Here is a 20,551-nt window from a genome sequence, read left to right as displayed (position 1 = left end):
GCTGAGCGTTGCCTTCGTGTAATCAGTTCTGGACTCAACTGCGTCCCCAACTCAAAGGCGGGTGCCCTGGAGCAAGGGTGCAAACCCAAGCCCGAGTCGGAGTGGGTGTATTGGGAGGACCTCCGGGACGAAAGCTTCCGAGGGTCCCTCCCTCGCTCACCCGGAGTCCCCGCAGGTTGGGCGGAGGCGCGCTGAGCCCGCGGCTCTGTCCAGGCGGGCGCGCGCACCGGACGCACCGAGGCGCCCCCTCGCCGAGGCTGGAGGTCCGGGCAAAGCTCGGGGTAGTCTTGGGGACTCCTGCTAGCGCGCCTTGCACGTGGCGGGGGCCTGGGGCAGCCCAAGTGCCAATCCGCGCGCAACCTCCGGCCACTCTCTCCCCGCCCCGCCTCCGCGCCCCCCTCCCCAGCTTCACTTGGCTGCCTCGACCCTCCTACCGGCAGAGAGCGGCGGCCAAGCCACAGCCTAAAGCAAGCCCGAGCACTCCCACCCCGGACCCCGCGCCGCCGGCCTCTGGGGCATGCTGGCATGGCAGGACGGCGGGGCCAAGGCGGCTCCCTCCCATCACAAGATCTCCTTCTCGGTTCTGGACATCTTGGACCCGCAGAAATTCACCCGGGCTGCGCTCCCAGCCGTGCGTCCGGCTCTCCGGGAAGCCAAGAAAAGTTTGGCAGAGGCCGAAGCAAGGAAGGACGCCAGCCGGGACCCGGTTCCGCAGCGAGAGGCGCCTGGTAAGGAATCGAGGCGGCCTCGGGCCCCGGAAAACCCCAGCTTAGATGCTGCGATGGGAAGGTGGGAGGGACGGCCCGGGTTCAGGTGAGCAGACCTTGGCGGCGTCTTCCCCAAAGGACAGAAGGCGCACAGGGAGAGGACTGAAAAAAGTGGAGGAGCAGTGAAAGTGTTAGGCGCTCAGTCGTGTCCGACTCCCTGCGACCCCATGGACTGTAGCCCACCAGGCTCCTCTGTCCATGGGATTCTCCGGGCAAGAATACTGGAGTGAGTTGCCATTCCCGTCTCCAGGAGATCTTTCCGACCCAGGAATCGAACCTGGGTCTCCCCCAATGCGGGCAGATTCTCTACGATCTGAGCCAGCAGGGAAGCCGCAGGAAGATGCATATAGGGGGACACCGGGGGGGGGACACCCCCCCCCCCACTCCCCGCAGCATCCCAGGTCAGAGATTTGCCACCGAAGCTTATCCCTGCTCACCTGCCAAGTGAGTAAGCACCTCAGCTCTGATTGACCGGCAGTGGAAACTAATACTTACCCAGCACCCAGTTTAGCCAGGCTTGTTCACTTACTGGGCATTTAATGCTCCCACCATGTGCCAGGACCTGGGCTAGAGACTGGGATGCAAGTTAGGGAAACTCCAAAACCTGTGCGGCAGACAGGGTCGTTAAGGAGGTCGGCAGCATCTTCCCTCCATTTTCTGGGTGAGGAGCTGAGGCTGGTGAACGAAGTGTCTGAAGTCTTTGCAGGTGGGGAGGTCCGGTAGAGCACACAGGGGCCCCTTCCAGCCCTCCAGAGACAACTGCAAAGAATCCCGTGCCCACACACTCAGTCTCCCCAGACCCAGTGGTTGACTGGACTGGGGTCCAGGTGGCTTGCGGTGATGGGAGACTCTTTTGTCCTTTCTCTCCAAACCCTGTTTGACTTAACTCCTAACTCTGGTGGACACCTGATGAGGAGTCCAGGAAAGTTTGTGTCTGAAATGAAAGACCAAGGACAGCAGGACCAGAGCTGGGTGAGGCCTGGGCACGAGGTTCCCTTGGAGGGACGCCAAAGTTCAGGGGCGCAGCACAGGGAGAGGCTTGAAGTCTGGCAGTCTCCCCCCTGCCCACCACCGCTTTCCCTCCCCCAAGTTTAGCGGTGATGGTCTGGGGCTCTGGGCGCCTCTGGCAGCCGCGCTTGGGCTTGGGCGGCAGGCCGGGTAATTGTTCCGATCGCCCCTCGCAGGGACCGCTCTCCCCTTGCCCCACCTCTCTGATCGATATTCTATTACTGGAGCCTGCATATCTCCTGCCCGCAGCTTGCAGGTACCGACTTCAAACCCCCTTTCCCTGTCTGATCCTAATATTGTTCGATTAAAACTTACCTTTAATAGATGACATCTATCGATCCGGCCCCGCACAAATCTGAAACTCTATTAACACGGCAGCAGAGAGAAGATGGGAAAGAGGGAATTTCACTTTAAAAGGGAGGAGAGGGGCGCCTAATAATTTCTTTTTTTAATTGCTAGGGGTTCCAGACCCAAACAGGATTCTAGAGACAGGGGGAGAGAGCCCTAAAAGCACTTGACATCTCGATGTCGTAATATGTAATACAACGCTCTTATAAGGTTGTCCAATGAGCTCGTTATTTTCTCTTAATGCAGGGTGTCATCCATTGATTCCAAATACACTTCTTGGACACCTACTAGGTTGTAGATGAGTAGAGAGGAGGCACCGCAACCCTAACTCCCACCTCCTGGGAAGAGCTGGGCACTCTGCATGGGGGGCCGTGGGGTGGTGGCAGGGAACGCAGTCTCGGAGAGGGGCAGGATAGGGCTCTGAATTGGGGAGATTGCCTCCTACTCTGGGGAGGACGAGAAGCAGATCCGGAGACCAGGACGGGCTGGGTGGTTCCCGGCTTCTGATCACCGTCCCCTTCTCTTCCAGATGCTGCGGGCCGCGGCGCCGGCTTGGCGTCCCCCCTGGAGGGGTCGGAGGCGGAGGAGGCGGAAGAGGAGGACGAGGATGTGGAGGACGCGAGGCGGCGGCGGGGGAAGCCGGCGGCGCACCTGCAGGCGGGCCTGACACTCTCCCCCGAGGCCCGGGCCGCGGCGTCGGCGGCAGGGGAGAGCGGCGCGGGCGGCCTCGCGGGCTCTCCCGGCTCCCCGCGGCCCAGGCGCCGGCGCGCGGAGCCCAGCGGCTCCAAGCCGCGGCGCGCGCGCACCGCCTTCACCTACGAGCAGCTAGTGGCTCTGGAGAACAAGTTCCGGGCCACGCGCTATCTGTCCGTGTGCGAGCGCCTGAACCTCGCGCTCTCGCTCAGCCTCACTGAGACGCAGGTCAAAATTTGGTTCCAGAACCGCAGGACCAAGTGGAAGAAGCAGAACCCCGGCGCCGAAGGTGCGGCGCAGGCGGGAGGTGGCGCGCCCCAGCCCGGGGCTGCGGCGGCGAGCGGCGGCGGCGGCGCAGGGGGCAGCCCAGGTCCGCCGGGCCCGGGCGCGCATCCTTTCCAGACTTTCCCCTCCTACTCGGCGGCCAACGTCCTTTTCCCGGCCGCCGCCTCCTTCCCGCTGACGGCCGCCGGGGGCTCCTTCGCGCCCTTCCTCGGGCCTTCCTACTTGACCCCTTTCTACGCCCCGCATCTATGAACCCCCGAACCCCTTGGACCCCTCTTCGTCTGGACTCACGAGTGATTGGCGTGGACTTGTGGTCCCCACCCTACTGAGGGGCGCCGATGTGCAGGGGCCGCCCCCTCCTGGTGCGCGCGTGTCTGTGCGCCCCGTCCCTGCAGGCTGCCTGGAGGCGCCGCCAGAGGGCAGGGAGAGGCCGCCTGCGGCTCCCAGGTGCGCGCCTTCCCGCCGCGCGGAACCCCGGGATCCACACGGTCCACTAAGGGGAATCCAGGACCTGCCACGTTTCAGAGTATCCGGAGACGGAAGCCGTCCTTAAAACTCCCCGTGTCTGGACCTGCTGTTCGCCGTGGGTCAGGCTTCGTTCAGTTCAGGGCTCTTTCTGAGGGTCTGGGTGTTCGGAGGCGCGCGGCTGGCCCAGCGGCGGGCTTGGAGTCCGGAGAGAGCCAAGATCCGCCCTCCAGCGGCTCCCGAGGATGGAATCTGCGAAGATTTTGGCTGTCTCAGAGCCAAATTGTTTTTGTTTCCCTTTTCGGAGCCGATTGTTTCCCATTTCATACTTGGTTACTGGCCCCAGTCCAGCGGTTCCTTCCAAACACTGCACGAAGTTGGAGAGAATTGAGTCTGTGAGCGCACACTGCCGCCTTGAGATGGACCAATTTTTAAAGGCGTAACGCTCTATGTTTTTACATCTTTCATTTAAGATTAGGACTTGAGAGCAACTCTTATTCCAGACAGTCGCTCCACGGGCTATTGCTGAGAAAATGGGTACCTAAGTTTTCGGAGACCAGAAGTTCGTGCTGGGAAATTCAGGGGCTTTACAGACAGCTCGACTTGCCTCCTTAGGTAGAGCGCAGTTCCCCGTTACCGGCTACCGCAAGTTTTGAGAACAGCTTTCACAAACCATGGCTATGGCCCCAAAGGCATAACAATAAGCAAGGGACCAGTGGCACGACTGAAATCTTGAGGACTATACATGAGACTGCCCGTTATGATTTGCAGTGTTTGATATTGTAAAACTTCAGTCTTGGCTTATACGTTCCCAGCAAATCCTAAACTCTCAATAGTGACCAAGGCGAGTTCTCTCCTTCAGCACACACCGCAGTTATGAACTAGACTATTTTTTTTTTAAAAACAGTCTCAACATTTTTAGAGCTTCACCTAGATACTGACTTGAGAGATATTCAGTTCCACACAGACTCTCCGTGGTGGCATGGTAAACAAGCAAAAGGTTGTTAAGAGCAGTAAAAGAAATAATTATTGGGCACATCACTGTCGCAAAAGGCGTGCATGTGATGGATTCAACTGCAGGAACTTAATATAGGGACACGCATTCTAACTGCTGCTTTTATCATCTCTCTTAAGAATTAGCCCTGTAAAATTCTCTTGCTGGCTTTGTCTGGAATACTCTTCTTCAATTTTTTATGTAACATAATTTGTAGCCCCTATTTCCAATACCCAGACCTCCCTGACTAGGTCATGTTATCTTTCACTCTCACCTTTATTGGATGACTCGAGGCTGGGGAGTATCTGTATGGATACCATATTCCTTGCTATTTCTTGGTAGCCTATATCATTAATAAACTTAAAGATCAATGGCTTCTTATAAAATAAAAGCACATTATTTGGTTTTAGGAACACAGGATATTACAACCTTGGGATATCTACTTCTGTTCTTATCAAGAATGAGAAAATATACCCCCTTCTTCCAAATTAAATGAAGATTTCACATTCATGTGAATCTCATCAGATTTGAGTGTATGTATTATTTAATTATAATTTATTAATTAGACTCTTTCCCTCCTATGCTGAAGAAGAAATGTGTCCCCAAACAATGCATTAAACTTTCTGAAAGATAAGGGTGCCAGATGATATTAAAAATGCAGTTACTGTAATAGAGAATATTATTTTATTAACTTTACTTGTTGATAAACACTCCCTCAGTAACTATTCGTGGGTTTCTGAAGAGCAACATTCCATGTATCAGCAGCAGGCATGCACAGAAGTAGGATCTGTAACAAAGAAACTGAATTTCTGTAAGACCTGGGAAACATTACTTTCCTCTCAGGTATGGGAAGATTCCAGTTGAAGAGAGGGACTGGGGAGGGAGCAGGGGAGGCTTGTCTGTTTGTGGACCAGGAGTGCTGTGTTTCCTGACCTTTCATGTTTCTACACATTTTAACAGAGTAATGCTCGAAGTGTGTGACTTTGGACATCTGCTGCTTTAAAAGGGCCAGTGAGTTCCCAACCAAATCCTGAAACTCAATCTATTGATGTGTTTGTCTAATAAATTTTGTTTGTAATAATTTCTTTCTAATTATTTCTTGTTTATTAGCAAAGCTTTTAAATAATTCTATAACTATCAGAGGTTGTATATCTTCCCATCCTCACCCTTCACCATCTGGCATTCACCAGTAGAGAGTATTTCTACCCTAACATGACTTTTTCTTAAGCCATCCTTTTCAGATTTTTGCTAGATACATACATAGTGGCTCCACTTGTAGGCAGTATACACAAACACACATTTAAGGCCATTTTCATAGCGATAGCAAAGCATCTTTACAGAATATTAATTAGTGGCTGCAAATTAAATTAATACCAGATTTCTAGGACATTAGTTTCCTCGCCTGCTTTACAACTTCTGAATAACCCATAAAGAGTCTGGGAGATAGCTTTTCAGACTTGGGCCATCCACTTGTCATAAATTTCTGATGTTAAAAATGACCATTTAAAAATGATCTTATTTACAAATCAGAAAGATACCCACAGACATAGAAAATAAACATGGTTGCTAAAGGGGGAGGGATAAATTAGGAGTTTGAGATTAGTGTATACAAACTGCTCTATATAAAAAAACATAACAACAAGCACAGGGAACCATATGCAAAATCCCATAATAAACCATTATGGAAAAGAATATGAAAAAATATATATCCCTCGATACAGCTGAATCACTTTGCTGTACACGAGAATCTAACACAATGCTATAAATCAGCTATACTGTTCCAAGTTCCCGTGTGAGACCATGTAGCCAGGGAGTGTTATTTAAAGGAGTGACTAGAGAGCACTTCTTCCACCGAGAGACCCCCATCCATTTTATGGGCACAGCTCAGCTTAGTGTGTATATGTTGAAGACGCTGAAGTTGAATGGTTCTATGAAGACCTACAAGACCTTCTAGAACTAATACCCTGAAAAGATGTCCTTTTCACTATAAGGGACTGGAATGCAAAAGTAGGAAGTCAAGAAACACCTGGAGTAACAGGCAAATTTGGCCTTGGAGTACAGAATGAAGCAGGGCAAAGGCTAATAGAGTTTTGCCAAGAGAACGCACTGGTCATAGCAAACACCCTCTTCCAACAACACAAGAGAAGACTCTATACATGGACATCACCAGATGGTCAACACCAAAATCAGATTGATTATGTTCTTTGCAGCCAAAGATGGAGAAGCTCTATACAGTCAGCAAAAACAGGGCCAGGAGCAGACTGTGGCTCAGATCGTGAACTCCTGATTGCTCCATATTCAGACTTAAAACGAAGAAACTAGGGAAAACCACCAGACCATTCAGGTATGACCTAAACTAAATCCCTTATGACTATACAGTGGAAGTGAGAAATAGATTCAAGGGATTTGATCTGATAAAGTGTATGAAGAGCTACGGACAGAGGTTCATGATATTGTACAGGAGGCAGGGATCAAGACCATCCCCAAGAAAAAGAAATGCAAAAAGGCAAAATGGTTGTCTGAGGAGGCCTTACAAATAGCTGAGAAAAGAAGAGAAGTGAAAGGCAAAGGAGAAAAGGAAAGATTTGAATACAGAGTTACAAAGAATAGCAAGGAGAGATAAGAAAGCCTTTATCAGTGATGAATGCAAAGAAATAGAGGAAAACAAGAGACTGGGAAAGACTAGAGATCTCTTCAAGAAAATCAGATACCAAGGGAATATTTCATGCAAAGATGGACTCAATAAAGGACAGAAATGGTAGGGACCTAACAGAAGCAGAAGATATTAAGAACAGGTGGCAAGAATACATAGAGGAACTGTACAAAAAAGATCTTCATGACCCAGGTAACCATGATGGTGTGATCACTCACCTAGAGCCAGACATCCTGGAATGGGAAGTCAAGTGGGCCTTAGGAAGCATCACTACGAACAAAGCTAGTGGAGGTGATGGAATTCCAGCTGAGCTATTTCAAATCCTGAAAGATGATGCTGTGAAAGTGCTGCACTCAATATGCCAGCAAATTTGGAAAGCTCAGCAGTGGCCACAGGACTGGAAAAGGTCAGTTTTCATTCCAATCCCAAAGAAAGGCAATGCCAAAGAATGCTCAAACTACTGCACAATTGCACTCATCTCACACACTAGCAAAGTGATGCTTAAAATTCTCCAAGTCAGGCTCAATAGTACCTGAACTGTGAGCTTCCAGATGTTCAAGCTGGATTTAGAAAAGGCAGAGGAACCAGAGATCAAATTGCCAACATCTGTTGGATGATCGAAAAAGCAAGAGAGTTCCAGAAAAGCATCTACTTTTGCTTTATTGACTATGCCAAAGCCTTTGACTGTGTGGATCACAACAAACTGTGGAAAATTCTTAAAGAGATGGGAATACCAGACCACCAGACCTGCCTCCTGAGAAATCTGTATGCAGGTCAGGAAGCAACAGTTAGAACTGGACATGGAACAACAGACTGGTTCCAAATTGGGAAAGGAGTACATCAAGGCTATACATTGTCACCCTGCTTATTTAACTTATATGCAAAGTACATCATGAGAAATGCTGGGCTGGAGGAAGCACAAGCTGGAATCAAGATTGCCAGGAGAAATATCAATAACCTCAGATAGGCAGATGACACCACCTTTATGGCAGAAAGTGAAGAAGAACTAAAGAACCTCTTGATGAAAGTGAAAGAGAAGAGTGAAAAAGTTGGCTTAAAACTCAACATTCAGAAAACTAAGATCATGGCATCTGGTCCCATCATTTCATGGCAAATAGGGAAACAACGGAAACAGTGACAGACTATTTTTTGGGGGCTCCAAAATCACTGCAGATGGTGATTGCAGCCATGAAATTAAAAGACACTTCCTTCTTGGAAGGAAAGTTATGACCAATCTAGACAGGATATTAAAAAGCAGAGACATTACTTTGCCAACAAAGGTCCATGTAGTCAAGGCTATGGTTTTTCCAGTGGTCATGTATGGATGTGAAATTTGGACTATAAAGAAAGCTGAGCACCGAAGAATTGATGTTTTTGAACTGTGGTGTTGGAGAAGATTCTTGGGAATCCCTTGGACTGCAAGGAGATCCTACCAGTCCACCCTAAAGGAGATCAGTCCTGGGTGTTCATTGGAAGGACTGATGCTGAAGCTGAAACTTGAATACTTTGGCCACCTTGTGCAAAGAACTGACTCATTTGAAAAGACCCTGATGCTGGGAAAGATTGAAGGCAGGAGGAGAAGGGGAGGACAGAGGATGAGATGGCTGGATGGCATCACTGACTCAGTGGACATGAGTTTGAGCAAGCTTTGGGAGTTGATGGACAGGGAGGCCTGGTGTGCTGCAGTCCATGGGGTTGCAAAGACTTGGACAGGACTGAGCGACTGAACTGAACTGAGCAGCTTAATTTGTCTTTTTAGAACTAACTCTTAAGAACTTATTTAACAGGCTGTTAGAATTTTGAGCTAGCTAACATAGAAATAATCAATACATTTAGAAACCTAATTCTATCTTATGGTCAGTTGAAGGAAAGCATCTAAGAGTTTAAGAGGAGGTGGGAAAACACAGATCCACGGAAAGAAAAACAGGGAAATAGAAAAGGCCCCCTCCTCCCACCAGCAGAAGAAAAACTCAGAAGGAGTCAGGTTATGGAGACAAAGGGGGTGACACCCAGTAGGGTTGCTCTGGCCACAACTAATGCCTCCTGGTTCCCTTGGGCTGTGCTTGTCAAGGACTGCATGTAAGGCCTTGACCTTTGAGTGGCCGGGTTCAGAGCCACTGCCATCCTCAGTCGATATGTGAGCTCGGCAGGTATCATGTCTCTGGGCCTCAGTTTCCTCACCACGGTGCCCAGCTCAGAAGACTAAAGAGAGGACGACGCAGGAGTTTATGTGGAAGGCACTTGGCTTAGTGCCTGACACAGTGAGATAGTTATACCCCAGCTGAAGCCGTAAAGGACATAAAAGGTGCCCATTCCCCTCTTCTACAAAATTTTCTTGCAGTATAATAAACACAGAAACCTGAGTATATCAGATGTGTGTAGCTGGGTGCATCTTCTCAAACAGAACACCTTTATCATTAGTACCTAGATCAAGAATAGAATACTGTGAACACCCCAGGGCCCCCTTGGATCACCTTCTCATACCCCTCCCCAAAGGTGACCACTATCCTACTTCTAATAGCATGGATTAGTTGTACCTGTTTTTTCCTTTTAAATATGTGGAATGTACTATTTTGTATCTGTCTTTGTTCAGTATTTTTTAGTTTTTTTCTTTGCTCAATATTATTTGTGAGTTCCATCCGTGTTGTGTACAACTGTAAATTATTTATTCCTATTTCTATTGGCATATTACTATACACTCTTGCTACAATTCATCCTTTACACTTTTTGTTTTTTTGGGCCTTGCTGTGTGGCATGTGGGATCTTAGATATGGGACCAGGTATTGAACCCATGGCCCCCTGCATTGGGAATGTGGAATCTTAACCACTGGACTGTCAGCGGAGTCCCTAGCCAGTCTACTGTTGATAGGGAATCAAATGCTTTTTGGCCATTTTGATTAAGCAGTCTTAACCATATCTTTTGAGGCTTCCCAGGTGGCTCAATTGGTGAAGAATCTGCCTGCAACATGGGAGACCCGGGTTATATCCCTGGGTCGGTAAGATTCCCCGGAGAAGGAAATGGCAACCCACTCCAGTGTTCTTGCCTGGGAAATCCCATGGACAGAGGAGCCTGGTGGGCTACAGTCCATGGGGTCACAAAGGGTTGGACACGACTGACTAACTAACACTTCTTTCTTTCTTTTTTACATACCTTTTGGTAAATACATCTTGACATTTCCTTTGGGGATACAGCTAGGAGTGAGGTCTAGCTTCAGGAAATACTGCTGATCCGTTTTCCAGTGGTTCTCACAGTTCACATTCTCACCTGCAACGAATAAGCATTCCAGGTATTTCACATCCTTCCATCATTCAGGATCAACCAATCACCTTTTTCGGTCCTGTGATTCCAGAAGGTATGTAGTAGTATCACGTTTGTGCTTCATTTTCATTTGCTGATGGGTGATAATGTTGACTCTGTCTCCACATGCCTGTTGGCGATTTGGTATCTCTCTTGGTGACATGTCTAATCAGATCTTCTGCTCACTGGTTAACCATCTTATTTACTGGTAAAACAAACTGAGTCTTGGGGACTTCCCTAGCAGTCCAGTGGTTAGGACCTCACCTTCCAATGCAGAGGGTTCACGTTTATTCCCTGGTTGGGGAGTTAAGATCCCACATGCATCATGGCCAAAAAACCAAAATATAAAACAGAAGCAGTATTGTAACTATTTCAATAAATACTTTTAAAATAGTGGTGGTTCAGAGTCTGAGTCATGTCTCACTCTTTCGACCTCATGGACTGTAGCCCACCAGGCTCCTCTGTCCATGGGATTTCCCAGGCAAGAACACTGGAGTGGGTTGCCATTTCCTACTCTAGGGGATCTTCCCAGCCACGGGGTCGAACCTGAGTCGCCTGCATTACAGGCAGATTCTTTACCACTAGGCCACCAGGGAAGTTCTCTTTAAAAATGGTCCACATCAAAAATAAATAAATAAACAAACAAACCGAGGCTTAGAGAGGAGGTGACTTGACTCACTGAGGTTATGTGGCTTGCCGAAGGTCACACAGCTAGTTAGAGAAAAGCAGAGACTCATAACAGTTATTCAGCTATTAAGCAGGGCCTAGTAAAGTGAAGGTGATTTAAATTGTACAAGGGGCCAGCGAGTATATAAAATATTTGGTAAAAAAGTTTTTTTAATTATATGAGAGCTATTTGGCCTTTTGCAGTTACAGGTCAAGAGTCCAGTTTTGACAGGGTTTCTGTCCATTGTTCCTCCCTCCCTCCTTCCTTCCTGCTGCTCCATGAACTGAACACCCATTCTGGGCCAACGGCTGTTCCGGATGACGGGAATTTATTCAGGCAAAGGAGTTCCCCCACCCAGGGACAGTTAGCGTCAGCGCATTCCCTTTCCTACGACTAGAGTGGCTTCTCGAGTCAAAAGAGGAAGGTCCTTTACTTCCTCCTCTACCACTTACTAGACTTACCAGCCCTGCCATCTGGGGTTCTTTTCCTGATTTTTTTCTTTTTTGACCACACCCCGAGGTTTCTGGGATCTTAGTTCCCCAGTTCAGTTCAGTTGCTCAGTTGTGTCCGACTCTTTGCGTCCCCATGGACTGCAGCACGCCAGGCCTCCCTGTCCATCACCAACTCCCAGAGTTTGCTCAAACTCATGTCCATTGAGTCGGTGATGCCATCGACCCATCTCATCCTCTGGCGTCCCATTCTCCTCCCGCCTTCAATTTTTCCCAGCATCAGGGTCTTTTCCAATGAGTCACTTCTTCCAATCAGGTGGCCACAGTATTGGAGCTTCAGCTTCAGCACCAGTACTTCCAAGAATATTCAGGACTGATTTCCTTTAGGATGGACTGGCTGGATCTCCTTGCTGTCCAAGGGACTCTCAAGAGTCTTCTCGAACACCACAGTTCAAAAGCATCGATTCTTCTGCGCTCAGCTTTCTTTATAGTCCAACTCTCACATCCATACATGACCACTGGAAAAACCATAGCTTTGACTAGACAGACTTTTTATCTGCTTTTTAATATTCTGTCTAGGTTGGTCATAACTTTCCTTCCAAGAAGGAAGTGTCTTTTAATTTCATGGCTGCAATCACCATCTGCAGTGATTTTCCAGCCTAAAAAAATAGTCTGCCACTGTTTCCACTGTTTTCCCATCTATTTGCCATGAAGTGATGGGACTGGATGCCATGATCTTAGTTTTCTGAATGTTGAGTTTTAAGCCAACTTTTTCACTCTCCTCTTTCACTTTCATCAAGAGGTTCTTTAGTTCTTCTTCACTTTCTGCCGTAAAGGTGGTGTCATCTGCCTATCTGAGGTTATTGATATTTCTACTGGCAATCTTGATTCCAGCTTGTGCTTCCTCCAGCCCAGCATTTCTCATGATGTACTCTGCATATAAGTTAAATAAGCAGGGTGACAATGTATAGCCTTGATGTACTCCTTTCCCAATTTGGAACCAGTCTGTTGTTCCATGTCCAGTTCTAACTGTTCTTGACCTGCGTACAGATTTCTCAGGAGGCAGGTCAGGTAGTCTGGTATTCCCTTCTCTTTCAGAATTTTCCGCAGTTTGCTGTGATCCACACAGTCAAAGGCTTTGACATAGTAAATAAAGCAGAAGTAGATGCTTTTCTGGAACTCTCTTACTTTTTTGATGATCCAACAGATGCTGACAATTTGATCTCTGATTCCTCTGCCTCTTCTAAATCCAGCTTGAACATCTGGAAGTTCACAGTTCACGGACTGTTGAAGCCTGGCTTGGAGAATTTTGAGCATTACTTTGCTAGCGTGTGAGATGAGTGCAATTGTGCAGTAGTTTGAGCATTCTTTGCCATTGCCTTTCTTTGGGGCAATGAGAGGGAGTTTCAGGAGGGAGGGGACATATGTATACCTGTGGCTTATTCATGTTGATATTTGGCAGAAAACAACAAAATTCTGTAAAGCAATTATCCTTCAATTAAAAGTAATTTAAAAAAAAGTCAGACACGACTTAGTGACTAAACAGCAACAACAAATAACTGATGATATTGAGTATCTTTTCAAGTGCATGCTGCCATTTGTGTATCTTCGTTGGAGAAATGTCCATTGGAATTCTTTGTTCTTTTTTATTTTTTTCTGAAAAAAATGTTTATTACTTATTTACTTGGCTGCATTGGGTCTTAGTTGTTGTAGGCGTAATCTTTAGTTGCAGCATGTGGGATCTAGTTCTCTGATCACAGACTGAACCTGGGCCCTCTGCATTGGGAGCTCGGAGTCTTAGCTGCTGGACCACCAGGGAAGTCCCTCATTTTGTTCTTTTTTAAAAAATTTGATTTATTTATGGCTGTGCTGGATCTTCATTGCTGCTTTCAGGCTTTTCTCTAGTTGAGGCGAGCAGGGGCTCCCTTCTATCAATACTCGTGATGCTGGAGCTTCTCATTGTGGTGGCTTCTCTCATTGTAGATCAGGGGCTCTTGGGTGTGCGGGCTTTAGTAGTTGCAGCGAGAAGTCTCAGAAGTTGTGGTTCCCAGGATCTAGCGCACAGGCTCCATAGTTGTGGCACACGGGCTTTGTTGCTCCGTGGCATGTGGGATCTTCCCACATGAGGGATCGAACCTGTGTCTCCCACCTTGGCAGATGACTCTTCACCACTGAGTTGCCAGGGAAGCCCCCAATTTGTTCTTTTTAATTCAGATACTTGTCTTTTTGTTGTTGAGTTTCAAGAATTCTTAATGTATTTAAAACACTTTTATCCTTCTCCCTTTATTTATTTAGTACATTATAATAAATACATGGTCCAAAGAATAAATACACGGTCCCTTCCTCTGCAAAAACACATACTGGATACTAGCTGTGTGTCAGGCAATACCCTAAACTCTGGCAATGCAACAGGGAGGCTCTAGCCGGCCATGGCAGAGAGGAACACGTGCGTGAAAGTCACAGACAGGTATGCAGTTGGTGCAATAGGGTGTAGAAATGCCGTGACCTTCTTGTCAGCGATTTCTGTACAAAGAAACAGTCTTAGCATTGACGTCACTTGGACTTCAGGCTGGAAATGTCACTAATTTCACCTTTGCTATGCTTGTGTTGTACAGATCTGGTTTGTGTTTTTGAAAGGTCTTCCCAGGCATTTATAGCTTCCAGCACTCAGCAAAACACAACTAACAAAAAAGTTAATGATATTACTGAGAGAAGTTCAAAGGACCAGAGTTATTTGTTTTCCTGAGATGAACCATAACCACTTTTCCCCCATATGACGTTGTTAGTTTCCATCATGGTTTTCTAAAATAAGTTGAAGTAAAATGACCTTTAGTAGTTTAGTGAAATCCATGCCTTCTTAATAGCAAGATTCCATCTGTTGATGAAGTACATACCCATGTAATTTGATCTTCGAGCTGATTTCTAATTTTTCTTTCAACTCTACAGGGCAAAAATACTACATTTGAACATATATGTCCTTCATGGTAGGACAGGTATAAGATGTTTGGTTCTCTCTATTTCTCATTGGAAGCTTAAATATTTAGCTTCCACACCTGCAGAAGCATCTGGGCACTTATAGTGAAGTGAAAGTCGCTCAGTTGTGTCTGACTCTTTGCGACCCTGTGGACTATACAGTCCGTGAAATTCTCCAGGCCAGAATACTGGAGTGGGTAGCCTATCCCTTCTCCAGCATATCTTCCCGACCCAGGAATTGAACTGGGGTCTCTGGCATTGCAGGTGGACTCTTTACCAACTGAGCTATGAGGGAAGCTCTGGGCACTTGAGGGAGGTACTTAAGTCCAAGGTTGAGTCAGAGTTTACATAATTCCTTTTTGCTCTCTCTGCATCAGGAGTTGCAATGGTGCAACACATCAGATCCTTGCCCTCCAGGGCTACATTTTTACTGCAATAGTCTTGCTGATCTTTTGATCTCATATTTTTCGGAGTAAAAATTACTGAGCCTGTATGTCCAATATACATATTTAACTGGTATATGCATTCTGCCCTGGTAATAGATTATTTACTTTGCAAAATAAAAGGATTTAAAAGGATAAGATGAGACTTTCCTGGTGATCCAGTGGCTAAGACTATGCGCTGTCAGCATAGAGGGCCCGGGTTCAATCCCTGGTCAGGGAACAAGATCCCACATGCTGTGCTAATAGTTTACATGCTGCAAGTAAAGATCCTGTGCGCTGCAACTAAGGCCTGGAGCAGCTAAATAAATAAATAAATAAATATGCATTTTAAAAATAAAGAGTAAAAGGATAAGGTAATGAATATTTAAAAAGATGAGAAAATAGAATTAGATAGAATTTATAACATTTTATTCCTGAATATCTGTATTTCATGTTACACCTTCTTTCCACTTTTTGGAGATCAGTATCCTGGCAGATAAGGTGAGTCCTGACACCCTGCTTTTCTGCCTGAGTGCCCAGATCCCACTGAAAACAGGTGAAAGTGAGTGTTAGTTGCTCAGTCGTGTCCGACTTTGTGATCCTGCGCTGTAGCCCACCAGGCTTCTCTGTCCATGGAATTCTGAATACTGGAGTGGGTAGCCGTTCCCATATTACTTAGTACCTACTCCATTTTGTATTGTATCATTATCTACTTGGGGCTTTCCTGGTCAGTCAGTCAGTTCAGTCGCTCAGTTGTGTCTGACTCTTTGCGACCGCATGAACCGCAGCATGCCAGGCCTCCCTGTTCATCACCAACTCCCGGAGTCCACCCAAACCCATGTCCATTGAGTTGGTGATGCCATCCAATCATCTCATCCTCTGTTGTCCCCTTCTCCTCCTGCCCTCAATCTCTCCCAGCATCAGGGTCTTTTCCAATGAGTCGGCTCTTCGCCTTAGGTGGCCAAAGTATTGGAGTTTCAGCTTCAGCATCAGTCCCTCCAATGAACACCCAGGACTGATCTCCTTTAGGATGGACTGGTTGGATCTCCTTGCTGTCCAAGGGACTCTTAAGAGTCTTCTCGAACACCACAGTTCAAAAGCATCGATTCTTCTGCGCTCAGCTTTCTTTATAGTCCAACTCTCACATCCATACATGACCACTGGAAAAACCATAGCCTTGACTACATGGACCTTTATCGGCAAAGTAATGTCTCTGCTTTTTAATATTATGTCTAGGTTGGTCATAACTTTCCTTCCAAGAAGGAAGTGTCTTTTAATTTCATGGCTGCAATCACCATCTGCAGTGATTTTGGAGCCCAGAAAAATAAAGTCAGCCACTGTATCCACTGTTTCCCCATCTATTTGCCATGAAGTGATGGGACCAGATGCCATGATCTTAGTTTTCTGAATGTTGAGTTTTAAGCCAACTTTTTCACTCTTCTCTTTCACTTTCATCAAGAGGCTCTTTAGTTCTTCTTCACTTTCTGCCATAAAGGTGGTGTCATCTGCCTATCTGAGGTTATTGATATTTCTCCTGGCAATCTTGATTCCAGCTTGTGCTTCCTCCAGCCCAGCATTTCTCATGATGTACTCTGCATATAAGTTAAATATGTAGGGTGACAATATACAGCCTTGACTTACTCCTTTTCCTATTTGGAACCAGTCTGTTGTTTCACGTTCAGTTCTAACTTCTTGACCTGCATACAGATTTCTCAGGAGGCAGGTCAGGTGGTCTGGTATTCCCATCTCTTTAAGAATTTTCCACAGTTTGTTGTGATCCACACAATCAAAGGCTTTGACATAGTCAATAAAGCAGAAATAGATGTTTTCTGGAACTCTCCTGTTTTTTCGATGATCCAGCGGATATTGGCAATTTGGTCTCTGGTTCCTCTGCCTTTTGTAAATCCAGCTTGAACATCTGGAAGCTCACAGTTCAGGTACTATTGAAGCCTGGCTTGGAGAATTTTAAGCATCACTTTGCTAGTGTGTGAGATGAGTGCAATTGTGCAGTAGTTTGAGCATTCTTTGGCATTGCCTTTCTTTGGGATTGGAATGAAAACTGACCTTTTCCAGTCCTGTGGCCACTGCTGAGCTTTCCAAATTTGCTGGCATATTGAGTACAGCACTTTCACAGCATCATCTTTCAGGATTTGAAATAGCTCAGCTGGAATTCCATCACCTCCACTAGCTTTGTTCGTAGTGATGCTTCCTAAGGTCCACTTGACTTCCCATTCCAGGATGTCTGGCTCTAGGTGAGTGATCACACCATCATGGTTACCTGGGTCATGAAGATCTTTTTTGTACAGTTTCTATATGTATTCTTGCCACCTCTTCTTAATATCTTCTGCTTCTGTTAGGTCCCTACCATTTCTGTCCTTTATTGAGTCCATCTTTGCATGAAATGTTCCCTTGGTATCTGATTTTCTTGAAGAGATCTCTAGTCTTTCCCATTCTATTGTTTTCCTCTATTTCTTTGCATTGTTTGCTGAGGAAGGCTTTCTTTCTTTCTTTCTTTTTTTTTTTTTTTTGAGGAAGGCTTTCTTATCTCTCCTTGCTATTCTTTGGAACTCTGCATTCCTGGTAGTTTAGTGGTAAAGAATCCGCCAGCAACACAAGAGCTGAGGAGATGTGGATTTGATTCCTGGGTGGGGAAGATTCCCTGGAGAATGGAATGGCAACTCACTCCAGTATTCTTGCTTGGAGAATCCCACGGACAGAGAACTATGGCAGGCTACAGTCCATGGGGTTGCTAAGTCGGACATGACTGAACCACTTAGCACACACACATTATCTACTTGTTTCACGTGGGAGAGCACTTCCCCCACCCCACCTTCTGCCCCTTTCCATGGCATTTCTTCCTTGTATTTTGTGGATCTTATATTTCTCAAATTGGAATATGTTGGTATTCCACCAATTGCTATATGCAGTTACGGTAGCCTGTTCCCAGAGGAAAAGAACCAGATACAGCTTTGTGATGTAAGAAAAGCTATTTTGACCTAAGCCATTTTGTCATATAAGCCTGGCAGCAATGTTTGTCCTTTAACAGGTCTTTGTAATTAAAGCTTAGTAATTAACTAAGTGCTTGCTCCTTGGAAGAAAAACTATGACCAACCTAGACAGCATATCAAAAAGCAGACACATTACTTTGCCTACAAAGTTCCATATAGTCAAAGCTATGGTTTTTCCAATAGTCATGTGTGGATGTGAGAGTTGGACCATAAAGAAGTCTGAGTGCTGAATAACTGATGCCTTTGAACTGTGGTGTTGGAGAAGACTCTTGTGAGTCCCTTGGACAGCAAGGAGGTCAAACCAGTGAATCCTAAAGGTGATCAATCCTGAATATTCATTGGAAGGACTGATGCTGAAGCTGAAACTCCAATATAGAACTGACTCCTTGGAAAAGACCCTAATGCTGAGAAAGATTGAAGGCAGGAGGAGAAGGGGATGACAGAGGATGAGATGGTGGGATGGCATCACCGACTCAATGGACACGAATTTGAGCAAACTCTGGGAGATGGTGAAGGACAGGGAAGACTAGAGAGCTGCAGTTCATGGGGTCACAAAGAGTTGGACAGGACTGAGCGACTGAACAAGACTCCAGACTGGCTGGAAGCTAGGCAATGGTGATGCTGACCTTTTCTAACCTTCTTGACTGTGGTTTGCATTCTGCCTGCCTTTGTTCCAATTCTATGCTGAATTCTCCTCTACTCCAGCCCGTTAATGAATATGCATACATGACCCAAGTCCCTTCATGAATATGCTTGTACCCTTAGCTTAAAACTTCCCCAATTTTGCTGTTGGGGAGACACTGCTTTGCGAAAGGTCCCCCTTGTTCCTCTTTGCTGCAAGTAGTAAGTCCTTCTTTCTTCCAATCTTCAGCTTCAGTAGGTCTTTTTGTTTGACACCCACCAAGAGGTGAGCCAATTTTCTGGTCGAACTGCTGTTGAATGATTAAACTATGTTTTCACTTTTAAAAAAAATTTTGGCTGCACTGGGTTTTCATTGCAGCATACAGGCTTCTCTAGTTGCGGTGGGAGGGGGTGGTTGCCCTGTGGTAGGTAGGATCTTACTTCCCTAACCAGGATCAAACCCGAGTCCCCTGCATTGCAAGTCAGATTTTTGAAAAATTTAATTAAGTTTATTAATCTAAATTTATTTATTTAGTGCACAGGCTTCAGTAGTTGCAGCCTATGGCCTCTAGAGCTCAGGCTCAGTAGTTTCTGGACACCAATTTACTTGCCCTGAGGCATGTGGAATCTTTCCAGACCAGGGATTGAACCCTTGTCCTCTGCACTGGCAGGAGGACTCTCATCCACTGTACCAGCAAGGAGGTTCAAAAATCGAATTCTTAACCACTAGACCACCAAAGAATTCCCTGTTTTCACTTTTGAATTATTCTAATTTTGTTTTACTCTTTCATGTTTCGAGATGGTGCCATTTTTCAACTTTTTTCAGAAGTTTCCATAACAAACGTGGCAGAATTTAAAATGATATGAAGGAAAATCTCATCTTCCTAAAAAAGCTGTTGGTGATTTTGCATAGTCACAGAAGTCATTTTCTCAGGAGTTACATGGATACCATCAGTAAAAATCAACAATTTCTAAAAATGACCACGTGCTTGGATGTCACAGCAATGAAAAATCACTCCAAGTTTTCTCAGCACTCTCGATTTCTCTACCATCTCATTGCAGAGACTGGCGCCAGCCCAAGGAATGGACTGAATGGCCTGCTTCACTCTCCTCCGAGCCCTGGAATTGGAAATCTTAGCCTTGAAACTGGAAATGTAGGCCGCCAGTCCTTTGACCCAACTCCTAGGACTTCATCCTACAAGCATATTTTCACAAAATGTCAGAAACGAGGTTATCTGTTGTGACACTGTAATAGCAAAAGATTGGAATAATCCACGTGTCCAGCAATATGGGGCCATTAACACAGCTATAAACAAAAGAATGAGGGCTGCCTCTCCATATTGACACAGGTAGAGCTCCAGGGCATGTGAAGAGGCAAGGTACAAAGAGCACGTGTAATCTGCTGTCTCAGGTGTTATAAAGTAGTGGAAATAATGACATGTATTTATTGACCTCTATTGCAAGAAGAACCATTGGAAGGATAAACAGGATGTTAATGTGAAGGGCTATCCTAGGTGGTGACAAGGGCTAGCTGGGCTTGGGGCAGACTGAGGCCTCTCAGAGTGCACACTTTAATTTGCTTTGATTTGTAAATGAAGTAAATGTATTAACTATTTACAAAACAAAAAGAAACTCCTTCAGGGAGAAAATGTCAGAGAGGCAAGTAGTTCTATAGATACTTCCTGTAATTTGAAAGTTTCCAAACTTCTTTGACTAGACGGACATTTGTTGGCAAAGTAATGTCTCTGCTTTTTAATATGCTGTCTTGGTTGGTTAAAGTTTTCTTTCAAGGAGCAAGTGTTTTTTAATTTCATGGCAGTCACCATCTGCAGTGATTTTGGAGCCCCCCAAAAATAAAGTCTGTCATTGTTTCCATTGTTTCCCCATCTATTTGCTATGA

The 20,551-nt window shown here is 46.1% G+C and overlaps 1 protein-coding gene and 1 long non-coding RNA gene across 2 annotated transcripts in view; one reads left to right on the top strand and one right to left on the bottom strand.

Moving 5' to 3' along the window:
• The first annotated feature begins 267 nt into the window (after window positions 1-267).
• Window positions 268-5,173, top strand: NKX1-2 (NK1 homeobox 2). The gene is made up of 2 exons (XM_020900715.2): window positions 268-728; window positions 2,653-5,173. The coding sequence occupies exons 1-2, from the start codon at window positions 518-520 to the stop codon at window positions 3,351-3,353; spliced, it is 912 nt and encodes a 303-aa protein (XP_020756374.2). The 5' UTR covers window positions 268-517; the 3' UTR covers window positions 3,354-5,173.
• A 52-nt stretch (window positions 5,174-5,225) lies between these two features.
• Window positions 5,226-20,551, bottom strand: part of LOC110141741 (uncharacterized) — a 24,164-nt gene continuing 8,838 nt past the window's right edge. The window contains exons 2-3 of the long non-coding RNA XR_002315124.2: window positions 10,365-10,478; window positions 5,226-5,347 (exon numbers count right to left, since the gene is read on the bottom strand). This is a non-coding gene — a long non-coding RNA (uncharacterized lncRNA). The remainder of the gene's footprint in view (window positions 5,348-10,364; window positions 10,479-20,551) is intronic.

This window comes from Odocoileus virginianus, chromosome 7 (assembly GCF_023699985.2).
Source record: "Odocoileus virginianus isolate 20LAN1187 ecotype Illinois chromosome 7, Ovbor_1.2, whole genome shotgun sequence".
Lineage (NCBI taxonomy): Eukaryota > Metazoa > Chordata > Mammalia > Artiodactyla > Cervidae > Odocoileus > Odocoileus virginianus.
The sequence above is the reverse complement of the archived record's forward strand: the minus strand, read 5'-3'. Positions and strand labels throughout refer to the sequence as shown.

Bases quoted from the DNA above. Each gene is read 5' to 3' on its own strand.
- NKX1-2 (XM_020900715.2), top strand. From the start codon at position 518: ATGCTGGCATGGCAGGACGGCGGGGCCAAGGCGGCTCCCTCCCATCAC. The intron at 729-2,652 runs GTAAGGAATCGA...CTTCTCTTCCAG, and splicing joins TCCGCAGCGAGAGGCGCCTG to ATGCTGCGGGCCGCGGCGCC.